Source organism: Staurois parvus, unplaced genomic scaffold (genome assembly GCF_062004578.1).
Source record: "Staurois parvus isolate SC_StPar_1 unplaced genomic scaffold, SC_StPar_1.0 ptg001487l, whole genome shotgun sequence".
NCBI classification, from domain to species: Eukaryota; Metazoa; Chordata; class Amphibia; order Anura; family Ranidae; genus Staurois; species Staurois parvus.
In genome coordinates this window covers 357,617-378,539 of record NW_028319283.1, presented here as the reverse complement: position 1 = coordinate 378,539, position 20,923 = coordinate 357,617, and the positions used below count along the sequence as shown (strand labels likewise).

Below are 20,923 nucleotides of genomic sequence, written 5' to 3'. Positions count from 1 at the left end.
TCACATGGTACAGAAAGGGCCAATCACAGCTAACCACAACAGTAAACACTGAATTAATCCATTTCATTCAGTAAAAATGGTTGCTTATAACAGTGAAATTCCCTGGTATAAGCAATCATAATGTGTAAACAATAAATATATATATATATAGTTCCTGGCTGGTCAGTTTTTCTGCTTTTCTTGTCATGAACACATTCCATACAAACAATGATACTTGGTTCTGTATTCTCTAAAAGGGGCGGGGCTGGGTTCTGTATTCTCTAAAAGGGGCGGGGCTGGGTTCTGTATTCTCTAAAAGGGGCGGGGCTGGGTTCTGTATTCTCTAAAAGGGGCGGGCTGGGAGGTTGGTAGGGGGGGTGGAACCAATAAACGGTGTTCAGAGGAGGGTAGGGGGCGGAGACAAGGGGTGACCACCTCGGTAATTGTCTGCAGTTCAGCTCAGTGCTGTCGCTCTCCTTCTCTAGGTCGGCACGCTGAGATTCTGTGGCCCCACCCAGTTTGCCACCGGCCAATGGGCCGGCATTGAGATGGACGAATCCGAAGGAAAGAACGATGGGAGTGTGGGCGGAGTTCAGTATTTCAAGTGTTCGCCAAAACATGGTAAGAGTGCTGCTTCCTCCTCCACCATCTGACAAGACGCACACTGTCATCCTATATACAGATTACTGATCCAGCACTGCTTCCTCCTCCGCCATCTGACATGAGACTCAATGTCATCCTATATACAGATTACTGATCCAGCACTGCTTCCTCCTCCGCCATCTGACAAGACACTCACTGTCACCTTATATACAGATTACTGATCCAGCACTGCTTCCTCCTCCACCATCTGATCAGACACTCACTGTCATCTTATATACAGATTACTGATCCAGCACTGCTTCCTCCTCCACCATCTGACAAGACGCACACTGTCACCTTATATACAGATTACTGATCCAGCACTGCTTCCTCCTCCGCCATCTGACATGAGACTCAATGTCATCCTATATACAGATTACTGATCCAGCACTGCTTCCTCCTCCGCCATCTGACATGAGACTCAATGTCATCCTATATACAGATTACTGATCCAGCACTGCTTCCTCCTCCGCCATCTGACAAGACACTCACTGTCACCTTATATACAGATTACTGATCCAGCACTGCTTCCTCCTCCGTCATCTGACAAGACGCACACTGCCACCTTATATACAGATTACTGATCCAGCACTGCTTCCTCCTCCGCCATCTGATCAGACACTCACTGTCACCTTATATACAGATTACTGATCCAGCACTGCTTCCTCCTCCGCCATCTGACAAGACACTCACTGTCACCTTATATACAGATTACTGATCCAGCACTGCTTCCTCCTCCGCTATCTGACAAGACACTCAATGTCATCCTATATACAGATTACTGATCCAGCACAGCTTCCTCCTCCGCCATCTAACAAGACACACACTGTCACCTTATATTCAGATTACTGATCCAGCACTGCTTCCTCCTCCGCCATCTGACAAGACGCACACGGTCACCTTATATACAGATTACTGATCCAGCACTGCTTCCTCCTCCGCTATCTGACAAGACACTCAATGTCATCCTATATACAGATTACTGATCCAGCACAGCTTCCTCCTCCGCCATCTGACAAGACGCACACTGTCACCTTATATACAGATTACTGATCCAGCACTGCTTCCTCCTCCGCCATCTAACAAGACACACACTGTCACCTTATATACAGATTACTGATCCAGCACTGCTTCCTCCTCCGCCATCTAACAAGACACACACTGTCACCTTATATACAGATTACTGATCCAGCACTGCTTCCTCCTCCGCCATCTAACAAGACACTCACTGCCACCTTATATACAGATTACTGATCCAGCACTGCTTCCTCCTCCACCATCTAACAAGACACTCACTGCCACCTTATATACAGATTACTGATCCAGCACTGCTTCCTCCTCCGCCATCTAACAAGACACACACTGTCACCTTATATTCAGATTACTGATCCAGCACTGCTTCCTCCTCCGCCATCTGACAAGACACTCACTGTCACCTTATATACAGATTACTGATCCAGCACTGCTTCCTCCTCCGCTATCTGACAAGACACTCAATGTCATCCTATATACAGATTACTGATCCAGCACAGCTTCCTCCTCCGCCATCTGACAAGACGCACACTGTCACCTTATATACAGATTACTGATCCAGCACTGCTTCCTCCTCCGCCATCTAACAAGACACACACTGTCACCTTATATTCAGATTACTGATCCAGCACTGCTTCCTCCTCCGCCATCTAACAAGACACACACTGTCACCTTATATTCAGATTACTGATCCAGCACTGCTTCCTCCTCCACCATCTAACAAGACACTCACTGCCACCTTATATACAGATTATGGAACCATCACTGCTTCCTCCTCCACTCTATGCAGAGGCACCTATTATTATACGAAGATCTCGTAGTAATTCATTAATCTTCATGTTTGTGATCTGCCCTCATCCCTGGATCCTCAGTAAGCGCTCCGCACTCTCACCAGGTATTTTTGCTCCGCTGTCGAAGATCAGACGGGCGAACGAGACGATGAGGACTTTTATCAGGAGTTCATCTGTAAAGACGTCCACGTCCGTCAAATCTCCCACAAAGATCGACCTGAGCCGCGTGACGTCCAAAATCAACACGGGTGAGTCTGATCCGAGGGCCGGCACAGTGCCACGTGTTTAAAGGAGAACTCCGGGAGGGATAAAGGCCCCCCTGCTGTGTGTGTGCGTGGGGGGGGGGGGTGCAGGGGTCCCTGGTCAAATAACATTCATCATTTTTCATTGCGAGGTCTCACTTTTGATATTTTGGGGGGAGATTTACTAAAACTGGTGCACTCAGATTCTGGTGCAGCTGTGCATGACAGCCAATCGGCTTCTAACTTCAGTTTGTACAATGAAGCTTTGGCAATAAAACCTGGAAGCTGATTGGTTACTGTGTAGAGCTGCAGCAGATTGTACCCCATGCAGCTTTTGTAAATAACACCCCCCCCCCCTCGATTTTTTTCTTTGCAGTAGTAATGAAGTTCATGTTTAGTTTTTCACTCTTCGGGTGTGTAATCTGCAGCATACAATAAATACGGATCGTTTTCTAGAGATCGGTAATTATTACCCCGTGACCCCCGTGACCCCCGTGACCCCCGTGACCCTTCATCCATGTTATTAATTGTGACGAGCCGCTGTGCAGATCCGGCTCTGTACTTCCTGTGCCTCACGGAACATTTCACCGTCCTCGGGAACCCCTCCCAGTCCGGACACTTCCCCCCCCCTTCCAGTCCGGACACTTACCCCCCCCCTTCCAGTCCGGACACTTACCCCCCCCTTCCAGTCCGGACACTTACCCCCCCCTTCCAGTCCGGACACTCCCCCCCCCCCCCTTCCAGTCCGGACGCTTCCCCCCCCCCCTTCCAAGTCCGGACGCTTCCCCCCCCCCCTTCCAGTCCGGACGCTTCCCCCCCCCCCCTTCCAGTCCGGACGCTTCCCCCCCCCCCCCTTCCAGTCCGGACACTCTCCCCCCCCTTCCAGTCTGGACACTGACCCCCCCCCCTTCCAGTCTGGACACTTTCCCCCCCTTCCAGTCTGGACACTTTCCCCCCCTTCCAGTCTGGACACTTTCCCCCCCTTCCAGTCTGGACACTTTCCCCCCCTTCCAGTCTGGACACTTTCCCCCCCTTCCAGTCTGGACACTGACCCCCCCCCCTTCCAGTCCGGACACTCTCCCCCCCCCTTCCAGTCTGGACACTGACCCCCCCCCTTCCAGTCCGAACACTTTCCCCCCCTTCCAGTCTGGACACTTTCCCCCCCTTCCAGTCCGGACACTTTCCCCCCCTTCCAGTCCGGACACTTTCCCCCCCTTCCGGTCCGGACACTTTCACCCCCTTCTGGTCCGGACACTTCCCTCCCCCCCTTCCAGTCCGGACACTTCCCCCCCCCCCCCCTTCCAGTCCGGACACTTCCCCCCCCCCCCTTCCAGTCCGGACACTTCCCCCCCCCCCCCTTCCAGTCCGGACACTCTTCCCCCCCCCCCTTCCAGTCCGGACACTCTCCCCCCCCCCTTCCAGTCTGGACACTTTCACCCCCCTTACGGTCCGGACACTTTCACCCCCCTTACGGTCCGGACACTTTCACCCCCCTTACGGTCCGGACACTTTCACCCCCCTTACGGTCCGGACACTTTCACCCCCCTTACGGTCCGGACACTTTCACCCCCCTTACGGTCCGGACACTTCCCCCCCCCCCCCCTTCCAGTCCGGACACTTCCCCCCCCCCCTTCCAGTCCGGACACTTTCCCCCCCCCTTCCAGTCCGGACACTTTCCCCCCCCTTCCAGTCCGGACACTTCCCCCCCCCCCCCTTCCGGTCCCGATACATTCCCCCCCTTCCGGTCCGGACACTTCCCCCCCCCCCCTTCCGGTCCGGACACTTTCCCCCCCTTCCGGTCCAGGCCAATTTTCAGCTTTCAGCGCTGTCATACTTTGAATGACAATTGCGCGGTCATGCAACACATGAATTTTTTAGCATTTTTTTGAGACAGATAACGCTTTATTTTGGTGGTATTTATTCACCGCTGGGATTTTTTTTTTTTTTGCTATATAAATGAAAAACTTAAAGGGAACCTCCAAGCAAAGTGTAGGGTGGGGGAGGGTCGATCCTCTGTTTCTTGTTTGCATTGCTTCCTGGGTCTCAGGGAATTTCCCAGAATTGACAATAAAAATGTGATGAATATTTGAACCCTTCTCTGCTCTATACAAAACGAAAAATGAAAGTCTTCTGAGTGATTTCACCAATATCTCATTCTGTCTGTCCCAGGTCTGGTGACGTCCAGGAAAGGAGCGCCATCTCACTCTGCTCAGGGTATTGAGGATCCCTCTAAATCTACGAAGAAAGGTATCTCCCCTCTAAGGAGGACAAAGCCTGGCACTAACAGATCTGTGACTGGAGGAGGGTGGCGGCCCGGTGTGCGGGGAGAACCAATCACAACAAAGATGAAAGTGTTGATTGGCAGTAAATGATCTGACCTGGTTCTGGTTCACGTCAGAGTACCCCCCCTTCAGGTCAGAGTACCCCCCCTTTCACATAAGATTGCCCCTCCCTTCACGTCAGAGTACCCCCCCTTCACGTCAGAGTACCCCCCTCCCTTTACGTCAGAGTACTCCCCCTTTCACATAAGATTACCCCCCTTCACGTCAGAGTACCCCCCTTCAAGTGAGAGTACCCCACCCTTTCACGTCAGAGTATACCCCCTTTCAGAGTATCCTCCCCCTTTCACATAAGATTACCCCCCTTCTTTACATCAGGGTTCCCCCTCTTCCTTCTGTCAGAGTACCCCCCCCTTCAAGTGAGAGTACCCCCCCCCTTCATGTGAGAGTATCCTCCCCCCTTCACATCAGAGTTCCCCCCCCTCTTCCTTCCATCAGAGTACCCCCCTCCGTTTTGCTTTTTAACTGGAAGCCTGAGTCTGGGATGATGCACAAATTAACTCCACATCACGAGCCCCTTCTTGTCAGACCCCCCCCCTTCACATCAGAGTCTTCCCTATACATGAGAGCCCCTCATCACATCAGCGTTGCCCCCCCCCTCCCCTCCCCCATCGAAGGCCCCCATATATGTGAGCCCTCTCAGGTGCCCCATCATAAAGCCCCCCCAATCACAGTCTTCTGTTCACATCAGAGCCTTGTATAGCAGAGGGTTGGGGGTGGAGGAGGCAGGCTTCTCTCTTTCCCCTACATGCCCCCTGCCCTGGATCAGAGTCATGCGTTGCCAGGGTGCAGGCGAGCCAGCTACCAGCACCATAGCAACGAAGGATGCCATGGGTCCCGGCCCTAGAGGCGTCATTGGTTGTTGTGCTGCTGGTAGCTGTACCGCCCCCCTTCCTCATGGCACTGATCCAGGTCACACTAGGTGCTTGGAGGACCCGGGGGGGGGGGGGGGGGCCACAAGGTCACGGTACATTCCATTGTTATCTTGAGGTCATTTCATAACTGAAGGTGCTGAGGAATGTTCTTGAATGATCAGATGAGACCATCAACGCAATGCTTGTCTGTCGCCGTTTTCGGTATGCATGCTTCTAACCAACAGTGACCCTCCTGTGTGTTTTGTGTCCTTGGCTTCCATCATCCTCCTGCAGCATTTTCTATGGAGTCCAGCAGCTTCTGCTCTTCCTCATCATCTTCCTCCTTCCTGGAGACCAAGCCGCCTCTTCCATTCCATCATCGGCCACCGAGCTCCAATGTCTCTACCACCAGCTCCCAGCCCGAGGCGCTAAGGACCGGTCACGGTACTCATCCCATCTTCCATCGTCTGACGCTCGGGGGGGGGGGGGGGGGTGTCACTGAAACTGGAGCACTCAGAATCTGGTGCAGCTGTGAATGACAGCCAATCCGCTTCCAACTTCAGCTTGTTCCGTTACGTTTTGGCAATAAAATCTGGAAGCTGATTGGTTACTAGGCAGAGCTGTGCCGGATTTTGCACTCTCTGGTTTCAGTTGATCTCCCCCTGGTGTTCTCGGTTCAAGTAGATCTCTAGCCAATTTTTTTTTTCTTTTTAATTTGGAACGGAAAAGGTTAGAAACTCTGTTGGGTTTGTTTTACTGAACACCAGGGAAGCCAATCCCTTTGAAAATTGTAGGAAATGTCCTGGATTCAATGAGAAGAAACAATGCCACAGCTTTGGTGGTCATTTGGGAGTAAATTGATTACATGGTGCCAGTGGTCAGTAGAAGAAATAGTGCCCCATCATTGGTGTCAGTGGGAGGTATAGTGTCCCATCATTGGTGTCAGTGGGAGGAATAGTGTCCCATCATTGGTGTCAGTGGGAGGAATAGTGCCCCATCATTGGTGTCAGTGGGAGGAATAGTGTCCCATCATTGGTGTCAGTGGGAGGAATAGTGCCCCATCATTGGTGTCAGTGGGAGGAATAGTGCCCCATCATTGGTGTCAGTGGGAGGAATAGTGCCCCATCATTGGTGTCAGTGGAGGAATAGTGCCCCATCATTGGTGTCAGTGGGGGGAATAGTGCCCCATCATTGGTGTCAGTGGGAGGAATAGTGCCCCATCATTGGTGTCAGTGGGAGGAATAGTGCCCCATCATTGGTGTCAGTGGGAGGAATAGTGCCCCATCATTGGTATCACTGGGAGGAATAGTGCCGCATCATTGGTGTCAGTGGGAGGAATAGTGCCACATCATTGGTGTCAGTGGGTGGAATAGTGCTCCATCGTTGATATCAGTGGGAGGAATAGTGTCCCGTTATTGGTGTCAGTGGAGGAATAGTGTCCCATCATTGGTGTCAGTGGGAGGAATAGGGCCCCATCATTGGTGTCAGTGGGAGGAATAGTGCCCCATCATTGGTGTCAGTGGGAGGAATAGTGCCCCATCATTGGTATCAGTGGGAGGAATAGTGCCCCATCATTGGTGTCAGTGGGAGGAATAGTGCCCCATCATTGGTGTCAGTGGGAGGAATAGTGCCCCATCATTGGTGTCAGTGGGAGGAATAGTGCCCCATCATTGGTGTCAGTGGGAGGAATAGTGCCCCATCATTGGTGTCAGTGGGAGGAATAGTGCCCCATCATTGGTGTCAGTGGGAGGAATAGTGCCCCATCATTGGTGTCAGTGGGAGGAATAGTGCCCCATCATTGGTATCAGTGGGAGGAATAGTGCCCCATCATTGGTGTCAGTGGGAGGAATAGTGCCCCATCATTGGTGTCAGTGGGAGGAATAGTGCCCCATCATTGGTGTCAGTGGGAGGAATAGTGCCCCATCATTGGTGTCAGTGGGAGGAATAGTGCCCCATCATTGGTGTCAGTGGGAGGAATAGTGCCCCATCATTGGTGTCAGTGGGAGGAATAGTGCCCCTGTTGGGGAGGTTTCCTGTCCTGGTTACACTTGTCAGAGGGGCAGGGAATAAGGGGGAATTTTCACAGCTGGGGAAAAGAAATGCATATGACCATTTGGTTGAGGTTAAAACCATTTCCCAGTCTAGTATTCAAAAGTTAAAAAGAAACAAAACATAGATATATATAGACACACACACACTATGTTGCCAAAAGTATTGGCCCCGCCCTCCCAATCATGTGATTCAGGTGTTCCAATCCCCTCCATATCATGTGATTCAGGTGTTCCAATCCCCTCCATATCATGTGATTCAGGTGTTCCAATCCCCTCCATGGACACAGGTGTATACAATCAAGCCCCTAGGCATGCAGACGGCTTCTACAAACATTGGTGAAAGAATGGGTCGCTCTCAGGAGCTCAGTGACTCCAAGCGTGGTCCCGTGATAGGTGGCCACCTGGGCAATAAGTCCATCCGTGACATTTCCTGGCTACTAAATATTCCACGCTCAACTGTTAGTGGGATTATAACAAAGTGGAAGCAACTGGGAACAACAGCCACTCAGCCACCAAGTGGTAGGCCACGTCACATGACAGGGTGGGGTCAGCGCATGCTGAAGCGCACAGTGCGCAGAAGTCGCCAACTGTCTGCAGAGTCAATAGCTAAAGACCTCCAAACTTGATGTGGCCTTCAGATGAGCCCAACAACAGTGCGTAGAGAGCTTCATGGAATGGGTTTCCATGGCCGAGCAGCTGCATCCAAGCCTTCCATCACCAAGTGCAATGCAAAGCGTTGGATGTCGTGGTGTAAAGCACGCCACCACTGGACTCTAGAGCCGTGGAGACGTGTTCTCTGGAGGGACCAATTCTAAAACCCCAATGCACACGTTCCAACTCAATATTGAACCCTACGGACTAAGACTGGGGGGCCATTAAAGGTCATGTGTGTGGAAAGGATGGGGCCCAATATTGAACCCTACGGACTAAGACTGGGAGGCCATTAAAGGTCATGTGCGTGGAAAGGCCGGCGGTCCAATACTTGCGGCAATATAGTGTGTGTGTATTTATATATACACACAGTTGGGTCCATATATATTCGGACACAGGCAGCACAGTTTTAGATTTTTTCAGGTATTTACCAAAACATATTCCAGCTCTAGTTCTATGATGGATCTGGGCGGACAGTGCGCACTCTCTGGGGTAATTTGAGGGTATGTACATCTACATTGGGGGAAGGGTTTAGGAATTACAGCTCTTAAAATTAGTCATCCCCACTTTTCAAGGGACCAAAAGTAATTGGACAATTGAATGAAAAGCTGTTTAATGGCCAGGTGTGGGCTACTCCTTTTTCAATTTCTTCATCAATTAAGCAGTTAGAAGGTTTGGAGTTGATTCTAAGTGCGGGATTTGCATTTGGAATCTATTGCTGTGAACCTCCATCATGCCTTCAAAGGAGCCGTCCATGCAAGTGAAACAGGCCATTTACGGACTTAGGCAGGCCATACACGGGTCGCATTCCAAACGATTTTTCATCCGAAAATCGAAAACGTCGTTCGCTCTGTAATCCGATGGCGCCATCAATGATTTCGAAAATCGGCCGACCGAGTCATAAAGTTCACCCCATATCACAGGCGAAACTTCTGCTCCTTCCAGGTCACGGCTCATGCGCATACTCTTTTCGGAAAAACGATCGTACGATTTGACCATAGAGTAAAAAAATCGGTAGTTTTTCACGAATTTTCCAACATGCCCGATCACCGAAAAGGGGAGGAACCACGAAAATCGTCCGGTGCCACGGACCTACTAACAGAGCTAAAGTCGGCCGATTATTCTTAGGTCCGATTTTTGAATGAAAAATTGGTCGAATGTCGACCCGTGTATGGCCTAAGACTGGGAGGCCATTAAAGTTCATGTGCATGGAAAGGCCGGCGGACCAATTCTTTTGGCAATATAGAGTATCTTTGGAAGATTTGATACTATCCATTTCACATATTTAATACTAATTAAAAAAAAAATGGCTGGAGTTCCACTTTGTCACCTGTAGCTGCAGACCTCATGTGGCCGCGCTCCTCCCACATCTCCATCACTCTTCCTATCATCCTATGAATACATTCAGACGTTTCTTCGTGTCACTCGGGTTTCTTCGACATTAATATGTGACTTGCCTGTAGTGGACCCTAACGGTCCGGGGTCACTGCATGCACCCCCACAGCAATGGGCTGGATGTCCGGGACTGGGGTGATGACTGCTCCCCCTCACATGGGACAATGCAGGTCCACACTGGATGATGCTTAAAGCTGAATTCAAGGCAGATATGAGATACAAAGTAATTAATTTAATAATACATCATATTTTCTAATTGAACCTGAATTTGATTTGGTATTGGCCTCTTGCAATCTCCTACACAGCCGAATTCTGATTGGACAATGGAGGGGTAGGACTGGAAGCCATGCAAATGTGTTGACAGGTAACCAGCTGATTGGAGGAGAGGGCAGAGTGAGCAGAGAGATGACCTAATTACTCCACTGCTGCTCTTTTACGAAGCAGTCAGTGGGCTGGGAGGGTGCAGAACTGTATTCTATGGTGTCATCCACCTGGCTGTGCTGTGTGGTAGAGCTGTGTAAATCTCAGGACTGGATGGACAGGGATACAAATCTTTTGGCAGAGAAAACATCTCTTGATCTGTATATATAGCCGTTTGCCTGGAGTTCAGCTTTATGCCACTAACACGGCGGTGTGAGTAAAACAATTTTGGGTGTTCTCGTTGTTTTTGATCATTTTATGGTTTTGGGTCACAATAGACAAAAGGATAGAAGGAAATCTGTTCTACGTTCTGTATGGCGGCTCCCATCACTGATCCCTTTTTTCTGAAAATGCTATTTGCCTGGTGGGTCTTGCTTTTATCACCGAAACATACTTACATGATTTATAAAGATGATGAATTCAACTTTTCACTTGCTGCATGCTTGATCCATATGGAAGTATTGAATTTCTATACAGACAGCCCACATGTTTTGTCTCATGACAGGTTGCCTTCAATTAAAATGGAATTTTGTCTGCATCTCCATTTGATGCACATTGGATTAATGGGAACCGTCTGCCCTTGTAATAGTCGGCATGCATTTGGTTTTTGGGTTTTTTTTTTTCTTCACACTTTTCTCTTCTGTTATAGCTGGTCCACATTTCTCTGGTTGAACAGGACTTCAGCCAATAAAGTGTAACTAAAAGGCAAAACTTTTTTTTTTTTTCACACTTTCCTTTTACATCAATAAAGCAAAGGATGTGCAAAGTCCATTAACAGCCTTTCTACTTTTCTTGTATCTTTTTGGCTACTTTTCAGGGTTTTTTGTTTCCCTGATTTACTGCAAAGTAGCCAAAAAGATACAAGTAAAATAGAAAGGCTGTTACTGGACTTTGCACATCCTTTGCTTTATTGATGAAAGAGGAAAGTGTGAAAAAAAAAAGTTTTGCCTTTTAGTTACACTTTGGTTGCTGAAGTCCTGTTCAACCAGAGAAATGTGGAGCAGCTATAACAGAAGCCAAGTGATGTTTATTGTACCCTTACTGCATACTTTATATTGGCAGTGTTTATAAAGTATAACACTAGCTAGCGTGTGCGTGTGTATGTATGTTTGAAACACTCTGCATGTCCTGTAGGGTTTTCCAACAATTGTACAAACAAGCAGTTTGTGCAGTAAATGCAACAGGCTTGTTTAGTAAAACCAAATTACTATACAGGGTTTTTTGTTTCCCTGATTTACTGCAAAGTAGCCAAAAAGATACAAGAAAAATAGAAAGGCTGTTACTGAACTTTCCTCTTTCATCAATAAAGCAAAGGATGTGCAAAGTCCAGTAATAGCCTTTCTACTTTTCTTGTATCTTTTTGGCTACTTTGCAGTAAATCAGGGAAACAAAAAACCCTGTAGAGTATAGTAATTTGGTTTTACTAAACAAGCCTGTTGCATTTACTGCACAAACTACTTGTTTGTACAGTTGTTGGAAAACTCTACAAGACATGCAGAGTGTTTCAAACATACATACACACGAACACGCATGCGCTAGTGTTCCCTGGATAATAAACACTGCCAATATAAAGTATGCAGTAAGGGTACACTAAACATCACTTGGCTTCTGTTATAGCTGGTCCACATTTCTCTGGTTGAACAGGACTTCAGCCATCAAAGTGTAACTAAAAGGCAAAACTTTTTTTTTTCACACTTTGCACATCCTTTGCTTTATTGATGAAAGAGGAAAGTGTGAAAAAAAAGTTTTGCCTTTTAGTTACACTTTGATGGCTGAAGTCCTGTTCAACCAGAGAAATGTGGACCAGCTATAACAGAAGCCAAGTGATGTTTAGTGTACCCTTACTGCATACTTTATATTGGCAGTGTTTATTATCCAGGGAACACTAGCTAGCGTGTGCGTGTGTATGTATGTTTGAAACACTCAGCATGTCCTGTAGGGTTTTTTGTTTCCCTGATTTACTGCAAAGTAGCCAAAAAGATACCAGAAAAATAGAAAGACTGGTACTGGACTTTGCACATCCTTTGCTTTATTGATGAAAGAGGAAAGTCCAGTAACAGCCTTTCTATTTTTCTTGTATCTTTTTGGCTACTTTGCAGTAAACCAGGGAAACAAAAAACCCTGTAGAATATAGTAATTTGGTTTTACTAAACAAGTCTGTTGCATTTACTGCACAAACTACTTGTTTGTACAGTTGTTGGAAAACCCTACAGGACATTCAGAGTGTCACAAACCTGCATACACACGCACACGCTAGCTAGTGTTCCCTGGATAATAAACACTCCCAATATAAAGTATGCAGTAAGGGTACAATAAACATCACTTGGCTTCTGTTATAGCTGGTCCACATTTCTCTGGTTGAACAGGACTTCAGCCATCAAAGTGTAACTAAAGGCAAAACGTTTTTGTTTTTTTTGTCCTGAATGGACACGGATTAGAAAGTTTGTCAGGTTTTTATTGCTGTCTGTTCCCCGTTAAAGAGATTCAACCTCTCTATTGTCTGGTTTATTATACAGGATTTATGGCGCCAACAGTTTGCTCAGCGCTTTACAATATAACGGGAGACAATACAGCAACAATACAGCTCAATACAAGAGGGTTAGGAGGGCCCTGATCCTGGGAGCTTACAATCTAAGAGGGAGGGGCTGATCCTGGGAGCTTACAATCTAAGAGGGAGGGGCTAGTGGTACAAAAGGTAATAACTGTGGGGGATGGACTGGTAGGAGGAATAGAAGTATCCGTTATTAGCTGAGGGCAGGATAGGCTTCCCTGAAGAGATCGGTTTTCAGAGATCGCCTAAAAGTGGGCAGAGTAGGTGATAGTCTGATAAATTGGGGTAGAGAGTTCCAGAGGATGGGGGAGACTCTGGAGAAGTCCTGGAGACAAGGGAGCTAGAGAGCAGGAGGTTGTGGGAGGAGCGGAGAAGATGGTTTGGGTGATATTTGGAGACAAGATTGGTGATGTAATTTGGGGACGGAGTTATAAATGGTTTTATATGTGATTGTTAATGTTTTGAATTTTATTCATTGGGCAATGGGAAGCCAGCAGAGTGTTTACCAATGAAAGTAAAAGAAAATCGCAAATTTTGGGTTGGCCCCAGAAAAGTAATAGAGGGGAAAATCGTACATTTGGGACACTAGTTCTGGCGACCTGGGGGGGAGGGGGTGTCCCCAAGAAATTCTCTAAATTCTCAGGGATTTCCTCTCACTTCCTGTTGCTTAATAGACAGGAAGTGAAGGGACATCTCTGCATTGAGACACAGATGGCGCAAAAAAAAAAAAAAAAAAAAAAAAGAAAATCTGACGGGTTATAATCCTCCCTTAAACTGGAGAGAAAGAAATGTTGCCTATAGTTCTACCTTTAACCTCTTCACGACGGCCGAATGCAAATATGCTGCCTCCCGGGGCTAGACGCCAAGTGGCTGCACATTTGCGTTCTATTAAAAAAAGACATATGTGCTGAGAGCGCGCACCCTGCGCGCTCCCAGCACACATGTCCGGTACTCATGGAAAGGTCCCTATCTCTTTCGATTGGGACTTTTCCCGATCATGTGACAGTGTGTCACAGCGGTTACATGACCCTAAACCCCGCCCCGCCTCCTGGCTTCTGAAACCCCTAAAGGGCTGGGAGGCCCCGGCATGACGGGGTTAAGCATTTAAAGAAAGTGGTATGTTGAGCCAGGGCTGCTGTTAGAAATCACGTGGCCCCATACAGCCAACCTGACGGGGCCCTTCAAACCATGAGACCCCATACAGCCAACCTGACAGGGCCCAGCAAACCACAGGGCCCCATACAGCCAACCTGATGGGACCCTCCAAACCATGAGGCCCCCATACAGCCAACCTGACAACCCCCCCCCCCTCCCATTCCCTCAGAAAAACACAGTTTACTATGCTTCAATTATGAATGAACACAGTGATTGATTGGTACCAATTGCTCATTGTGTTCATTCAGGAAAGGAAGGGACTGGAAATGTGACATATTTACCAGACCCTTCCCCCACTCTCCATCCTGGAGGATCATATTGTATGCTTCAAATTGTGTTTTGTTTTTTTTTTCTATTATATATAACAAACATGTCAGTTGTTTTGCACAGAGCAGCCTGGAACCTTCTCTTCTTGGGTCCCCAGTCAGTGCTCCTGGCCCCTCCCTCCTGTCAGGTGCCCCTACAACAAGCAGCTTGCTATGGGAACCCCCTCCTGAGCCATAGCTCTGCGTGTCCATTCACTCAGAGGCTCGGCCCCTCCCTCTCCTGATTGGCTCACTGGCTCCTGCGGCTGCCTCAGTCAATCAGGCGTGGGGGTCACCGGAGAACAAGGCTCTCATGGACATCGCTGGATCGCGATGGGATTCAGGTAAGTTTTTTTTAACCTTCATGCATGAAGATAATAGAAAACCTTGAGCCTTTAGAACCACTTTAACCGCCTCCCGCCCACCATATAGTCCAATGACGGGCGCAAGGCGGTTCTCTCGTTCTGGGAGGACGTCATAGGACGTCCTCCCATTCTAACTGCATATGCGTGGCTCCGGAATCGCGCAGCGTGGCGATCGGCGGTGCGCTGTGTCCCTCAGACACAGCGGATCACCGATCAATGGAAAGAGCCGAAGATGTCGGCTCAGTCATGTGATCAGCTGTGTCCAATCACAGCTGATCGCATGTAAATAGGGAAATGCCGGTTATCGGCAGTTCTCTCCTCACGAGCTGTCACGCTGACAGAGGAGACCCGGTAATCGGCATTCCGCGGAGGGGACATCTACACTGATCATCAGGGCACTGATGATCAGTGTAGCCCCTTCAGTGCCACCTGCCAGTGCCCGTCAGTGCCACATCAATGCCACATATCAGTGCCCATCTGAGCTGCCTTTCAGTGTCACCTGTCAGTGCCACCTATCAATGCCAGTCAGTGCCACCTATCAGTGCTGCCTATCATTGCCCGTCAGTGCTGCCTATCAGTGCCGCCTATCAGTGCCAGTCAGCGCCGCCTATCAGTGCCATATGAGTGCTGCCTTTCAGATGCTTATCAATGCCACCTACCAGTGCCACCTATCAATGTTAGTCAGTGCCACTTATCAGTACTGCCTATCATTGCCCGTCAGTGCTGCCTATCAGTGCCGCCTATCAGTGCCATATGAGTGCTGCCTTTCAGATGCTTATCAATGCCACCTACCAGTGCCACCTATCAATGCCAGTCAGTGCCACCTATCAGTGCTGCCTATCATTGCCCGTCAGTGCTGTCTATCAGTGCCGCCTATCAGTGCCAGTCAGCGCCGCCTATCAGTGCCATATGAGTGCTGCCTTTCAGATGCTTATCAATGCCACCTACCAGTGCCACCTATCAATGTTAGTCAGTGCCACTTATCAGTGCTGCCTATCAGTGTCGCCTAACAGTGCCATATATGAGTGCTGCCTTTCAGTGCCCATCAGTGATGCTTATCAATGCCACCTATCAATGCCCATCAGTGCAGCCTCATTATAGTGCACATCAGTGAAGGAGAAAAATCACTTTACAAAAGTGGGCAGGAAGGCGGTAGAAGTGTCCGGGGGGCAGGAAAGGGGTAGAAGCGCCCGGTAGGTAGGAAGGTGGTAGAAGCGCCCGGTAGGTAGGAAGGTGGTAAAAGCGCCCGGTAGGCAGGAAGGGGGTAGAAGCGCCCAGTGGGCAGGGAGGGGTAGAAGCGCCCGGTAAGCAGGGAGGGGGTAGAAGCGCCCGGTAGGCAGGAAGGGGGTAGAAGCGCCCGGTAGGCAGGTAAGGGGTAGAGGTGCCCGGTAGGCGGTAGAAGTGCCCGGTAGGCAGGAAGGGGGTAGAATTGTCCGGTAGGCAGGAAGGGGGTAGAAGTGCCCAGTAGGCGGGAAGGGGGTAGAATTGTCCGGTAGGCAGGAAGGGGGTAGAAGTGCCCAGTAGGCAGGAAGGGGGTAGAAGTGCCCAGTAGGCGGGAAGGGGGTAGAAGTGCCCAGTAGGCGGGAAGGGGGTAGAAGTGTCCTGTAGGCGGGAAGGGGGTAGAAGTGCCCTGTAGGCGGGAAGGGGGTAGAAGTGCCCTGTAGGCGGGAAGGGGGTAGAAGTGCCCGGTGGGCAGGAAAGGGGTAAAAGTGCCCGGTGGGCAGGAAAGGGGTAAAAGGGCCCGGTGGGCAGGAAAGGGGTAAAAGTGCCCGGTGGGCAGGAAAGGGGTAAAAGGGCCCGGTGGGCAGGAAAGGGGTAAAAGGGCCCGGTGGGCAGGAAAGGGGTAAAAGGGCCCGGTGGGCAGGAAAGGGGTAAAAGGGCCCGGTGGGCGGGAAAGGGGTAAAAGCGCCCGGTGGGCGGGAAGGGGGTAGAAGCGCCCGGTGGGCGGGAAGGGGGTAGAAGCGCCCGGTGGGCGGGAAGGGGGTAGAAGCGCCCAGTAGGCGGGAAGGGGGTAAAAGGGCCCGGTGGGCAGGAAAGGGGTAAAAGGGCCCGGTGGGCAGGAAAGGGGTAAAAGGGCCCGGTGGGCGGGAAAGGGGTAAAAGGGCCCGGTGGGCGGGAAAGGGGTAAAAGTGCCCGGTGGGCGGGAAGGGGGTAGAAGCGCCCGGTGGGCGGGAAGGGGGTAGAAGCGCCCGGTGGGCGGGAAGGGGGTAGAAGCGCCCAGTAGGCGGGAAGGGGGTAGAAGCGCCCAGTAGGCGGGAAGGGGGTAGAAGCGCCCAGTAGGCGGGAAGGGGGTAGAAGTGTCCTGTAGGCGGGAAGGGGGTAGAAGTGCCCTGTAGGCGGGAAGGGGGTAGAAGTGCCCGGTGGGCAGGAAAGGGGTAAAAGTGCCCGGTGGGCAGGAAAGGGGTAAAAGTGCCCGGTGGGCAGGAAAGGGGTAAAAGTGCCCGGTGGGCAGGAAAGGGGTAAAAGTGCCCGGTGGGCAGGAAAGGGGTAAAAGTGCCCGGTGGGCAGGAAAGGGGTAAAAGTGCCCGGTGGGCAGGAAAGGGGTAAAAGTGCCCGGTGGGCAGGAAAGGGGTAAAAGGGCCCGGTGGGCAGGAAGGGGGTAAAAGTGCCCGGTGGGCAGGAAGGGGGTAGAAGCGCCCGGTGGGCAGGAAGGGGGTAGAAGCGCCCGGTGGGCAGGAAGGGGGTAGAAGCGCCCGGGGGGCAGGAAGAGGGGTAGAAGCGCCCGGTGGGCAGGGAGGGGGTAGAAGCGCCCGGTGGGCAGGGAGGGGGTAGAAGCGCCCGGTGGGCAGGAAGGGGGTAGAAGTGCCCAGTAGGCAAGTGGTTACATAGACAATTTTTCGGCATGATCAGTTCTATTTTCAATATCAATGCCAACATTTCACAATTTTTGCCAGCCTTTGAGCACAACTGTATAGCGCACACCTTCGGATCATCTCCTGCTACTTGATCTCACTCCAGTAAAGTTGAATTTGATTTGTTGCCATAGGTTACTGCACTTTGCACATCCTCACTGCACTTTCTGTACTGTAAAGATCTGGGGAATAGGATAACAAGACGGAAATAAAACGTGATAAAAATCCTGCGTTGCTGATATTTAGTCTGTGTCTTTTCAGGTGCTCAGAGCACAGCGCCATCCATGGGTAGCCCAGAGCAGCCGGAGTTCCAGCCTGGTGACCGCGTTCTTGTGGTCGGTCAGAGAATCGGCACCGTCCGGTTTTATGGGAAAACCAGCTTTGCTCCAGGTAAGCCAAGAAAATGCTAAATGTTATACTATGTGAATCCTTCGAGGTTAAAGGCCACTTCCTAGTTTAAAAACAAAACAAAAAAAATCCATTGACAAGACACTCCTTCACTAGATGTCCCTCTACTGCTCATCAGATGTCCCTCCTCTACTGCTCACCAGATGTCCCTCCTCGACTGCTCACCATCATTCTACCTGTTTCTGTGGGCACACTCTTTTGGGCTGGGCTCAGAGTAAAGTTTCAAGGTATCCTGTGATTTTTTTTTTTTTCTTTTTAATGTTTTATTTTAAAGTAGATTGGGTGGGGACAGTCTTCTGCACCTTGGGGGTTTTCCAATGTTGGCCCCCTTAGGGTACTCCCATTGTGAGATACTTGGATGACCTCCTGTTGTGGGAACAGTCAGCGAGGGCTCTGGAGGACATGTCTGACTGCTAAGATGTTGAAGAGGTTTGGGTTAATCCTGAAACGTAATAAATTGGCATTGACTCGGACTCGGTGAGGATTTGGGGCTTGTCCTTGACATTTCCAAGGGCAGAATGTTCCTTCTACAAGAGAAGCTACAGATTCCCAGGTCTCAAGTCCATATTCTTCAATACAGAAATCATCTAGCCCTCCACTTCTGCATGGGGATCTTGGGGCTGATGATGGTCTTCTTTGAGGCGATTCAGTTTGTCCAATACTTGATGCCTGGAGACCAAGCTGTCCTTGTCTTGGTTGCTCTTGCATCCGGTGTTGCATTCAGGAAAGTCCTGGGCACTTTGTTGGTGCAGGGAACTTGGCCATGGGAGAAATCTTGTCTCTCTCGCCATCTTGGAACTTTGGGTGATGTAGCTGTCCGTTCAGCGTTGGACCAACCTGTTGAAGGTCCATCTGATTTGGATCCAGTCAGACATTGCCACTGGAGTCAATCATCATGTAGAAACATCAAGTCTTACTGTGGCAGGAGGGCAGGACAGGTAGAGTTGATCCTGTCTTGAGCATAACTGGCTCCAGCCTGATCAGCCATTTACATTCCCGTCTCTGCACCCGGAAGTGTTCCAGGACCTGTGTCACAGGTGGGGGATGTTGGATGTGAACCTCATGGCAGCCAGGTCCAACAGGTCCAACAGCAACCTGAACAACATTGTATCTATGTTTAGGGATCCATTGCCAGAGGTAGTGGATGCTCTAGTGACTCCATGGGATCAGTGCACCCTCATCTATGCTTTTCCCCCTCTGAAACAACTTGATCTGCTCAGGATTGAGATAGAAGGCATTCTGGTGATCCTCATTGCTTTGAATTGGCACAGCTGGTAATCGTATGCTGACCCGGTAAGCCCTTCCCCCCCAACCTTCTGTTGCTGGATTTAATGGAATGGCTGTTGAAGCCGAGGTTCTGAGGTACCCAGGCATCTAAGTCTGTGATTTCCATTATGTTGAAGGCTGGACAGTCAACTTCCCACCAATATTCCCATTCAGGTGTGGAAGGCGTACTTTGCTTGATGCGAGTCTGTGGGCTCTCACCCAAGGAGTTCCTCTTTTTGATGGATCTTCTCCTCTTTGCAGGACAACACTGTGACCTTAAATGCAGCTTAGGGGCTCACACTCAGGCACCCAAAGTCCAGTGAGCTGGAAACCACTAGATGGGTGCAGGCTGGGAGTGAGATCATCAAGGCCAGGAGTAGGCAACCTGCGGCTCTTTAGCTGTTGTATAACTACATTTCCCATGAGGCATTGCAAAGATTACAAAACTGACAGTTACAGCTATGACTTGCAGAGGTTTGATGGAACTTGTAGTCCTGCGGCTCTCAGGTTGCCTACCCCTGGTCTAGACTCAGGATACACAGTGGAGATAAAAAGGTATTCCTGAAGCCGCACAGCCTACCTGGCCATGTTATTATGAAGTAAAAGGAGTCTCAGACTGCTTCACCCCAAACCGCGCGCCCAACACATTTCACCCTGGCTTAATAATGGCGGTATTGGGTGAAACACATTGGGGGCGTGGCTTCTCCAAGTTTATGATCATTAACACTACAGGGGTTGGACAAAATTATGGAAACACCAGGTCAAAGAACTAAATCGTTACCTAATATGGTGTTGGATCGATTTTGGTATCCAAGAAGGCCTGAATTCTCCTGGGAATTGACAAATATAAGTCCTGGATGGTGGATAATGGGCTCTGATACCGCTCTTCATGCAAAAATCATTCCAGTTCTCGCAGAGACTCCGGAGGTGGAAAACGAGCCTTCACCTTCACCAAGGATAGTGAGGTCTGGCAGCTGTGGTGCATGATCTGACACCAGTTGCGTGAATCGGAGCGTTATCGTCTTGGTAAATGGCACTGTCTTTGGGTAACAATGTCTGCACCATGGGGGGGCACATGGTCAGCCATAATTTGTACATAGTCGCTGGAAGTGACTCACCAAGGTGATAATGGGGCCTGCAGAATACCAAGATATGGCTGCCCAAACCATGATTGTGCCGCCACCATGCTTTACAGTTGGTACAAGACAGTCCTGGTGGTAAGCTTGGGATGGTGTTGGCCACACGTAAACACATCCGGTGGTTGGGAACAGTGTGAAGGTCGATTCATCGGACCGTATTACAGTCTTCCATGGCTTGATAGTCCACCATTTATGGGTGTTGCCCCACTCTGTCCTCTTTTGAGCATTAATATCGGTCACTAGTGGTTCGGCCATCGCAGCTCGCCCGGGAATGTTCTCCTGATGGAGTTTGTGCAGTGTTTGTGGACACGGGCTAGAAGACTGAGATTGAGCTCTGCAGTCACTTTTGCAGCAGTTGTTTTCTTACTCCGGGTCACAATCCTGCGCAATGTCCGTTTTTTGTCTCTGGTGACCGTGCTTATGCTGATCAGATGACATTTTCTTGAAAACTGTGTATGCTATGTGCTGTCCATATTATCATTTGCA

At 49.8% G+C, this 20,923-nt stretch overlaps 1 protein-coding gene across 2 annotated transcripts in view; it reads left to right on the top strand.

Moving 5' to 3' along the window:
* CLIP4 (CAP-Gly domain containing linker protein family member 4) overlaps window positions 1-20,923 on the top strand; it is a 124,696-nt gene that overhangs the window by 54,484 nt on the left and 49,289 nt on the right. For both annotated transcript variants that reach the window (XM_089662518.1, XM_089662517.1), the window contains exons 7-10: window positions 465-600; window positions 2,549-2,692; window positions 4,856-4,933; window positions 17,886-18,014. In XM_089662518.1, coding sequence (XP_089518644.1) covers window positions 465-600; window positions 2,549-2,692; window positions 4,856-4,933; window positions 17,886-18,014 — 487 coding nt within the window. The remainder of the gene's footprint in view (window positions 1-464; window positions 601-2,548; window positions 2,693-4,855; window positions 4,934-17,885; window positions 18,015-20,923) is intronic.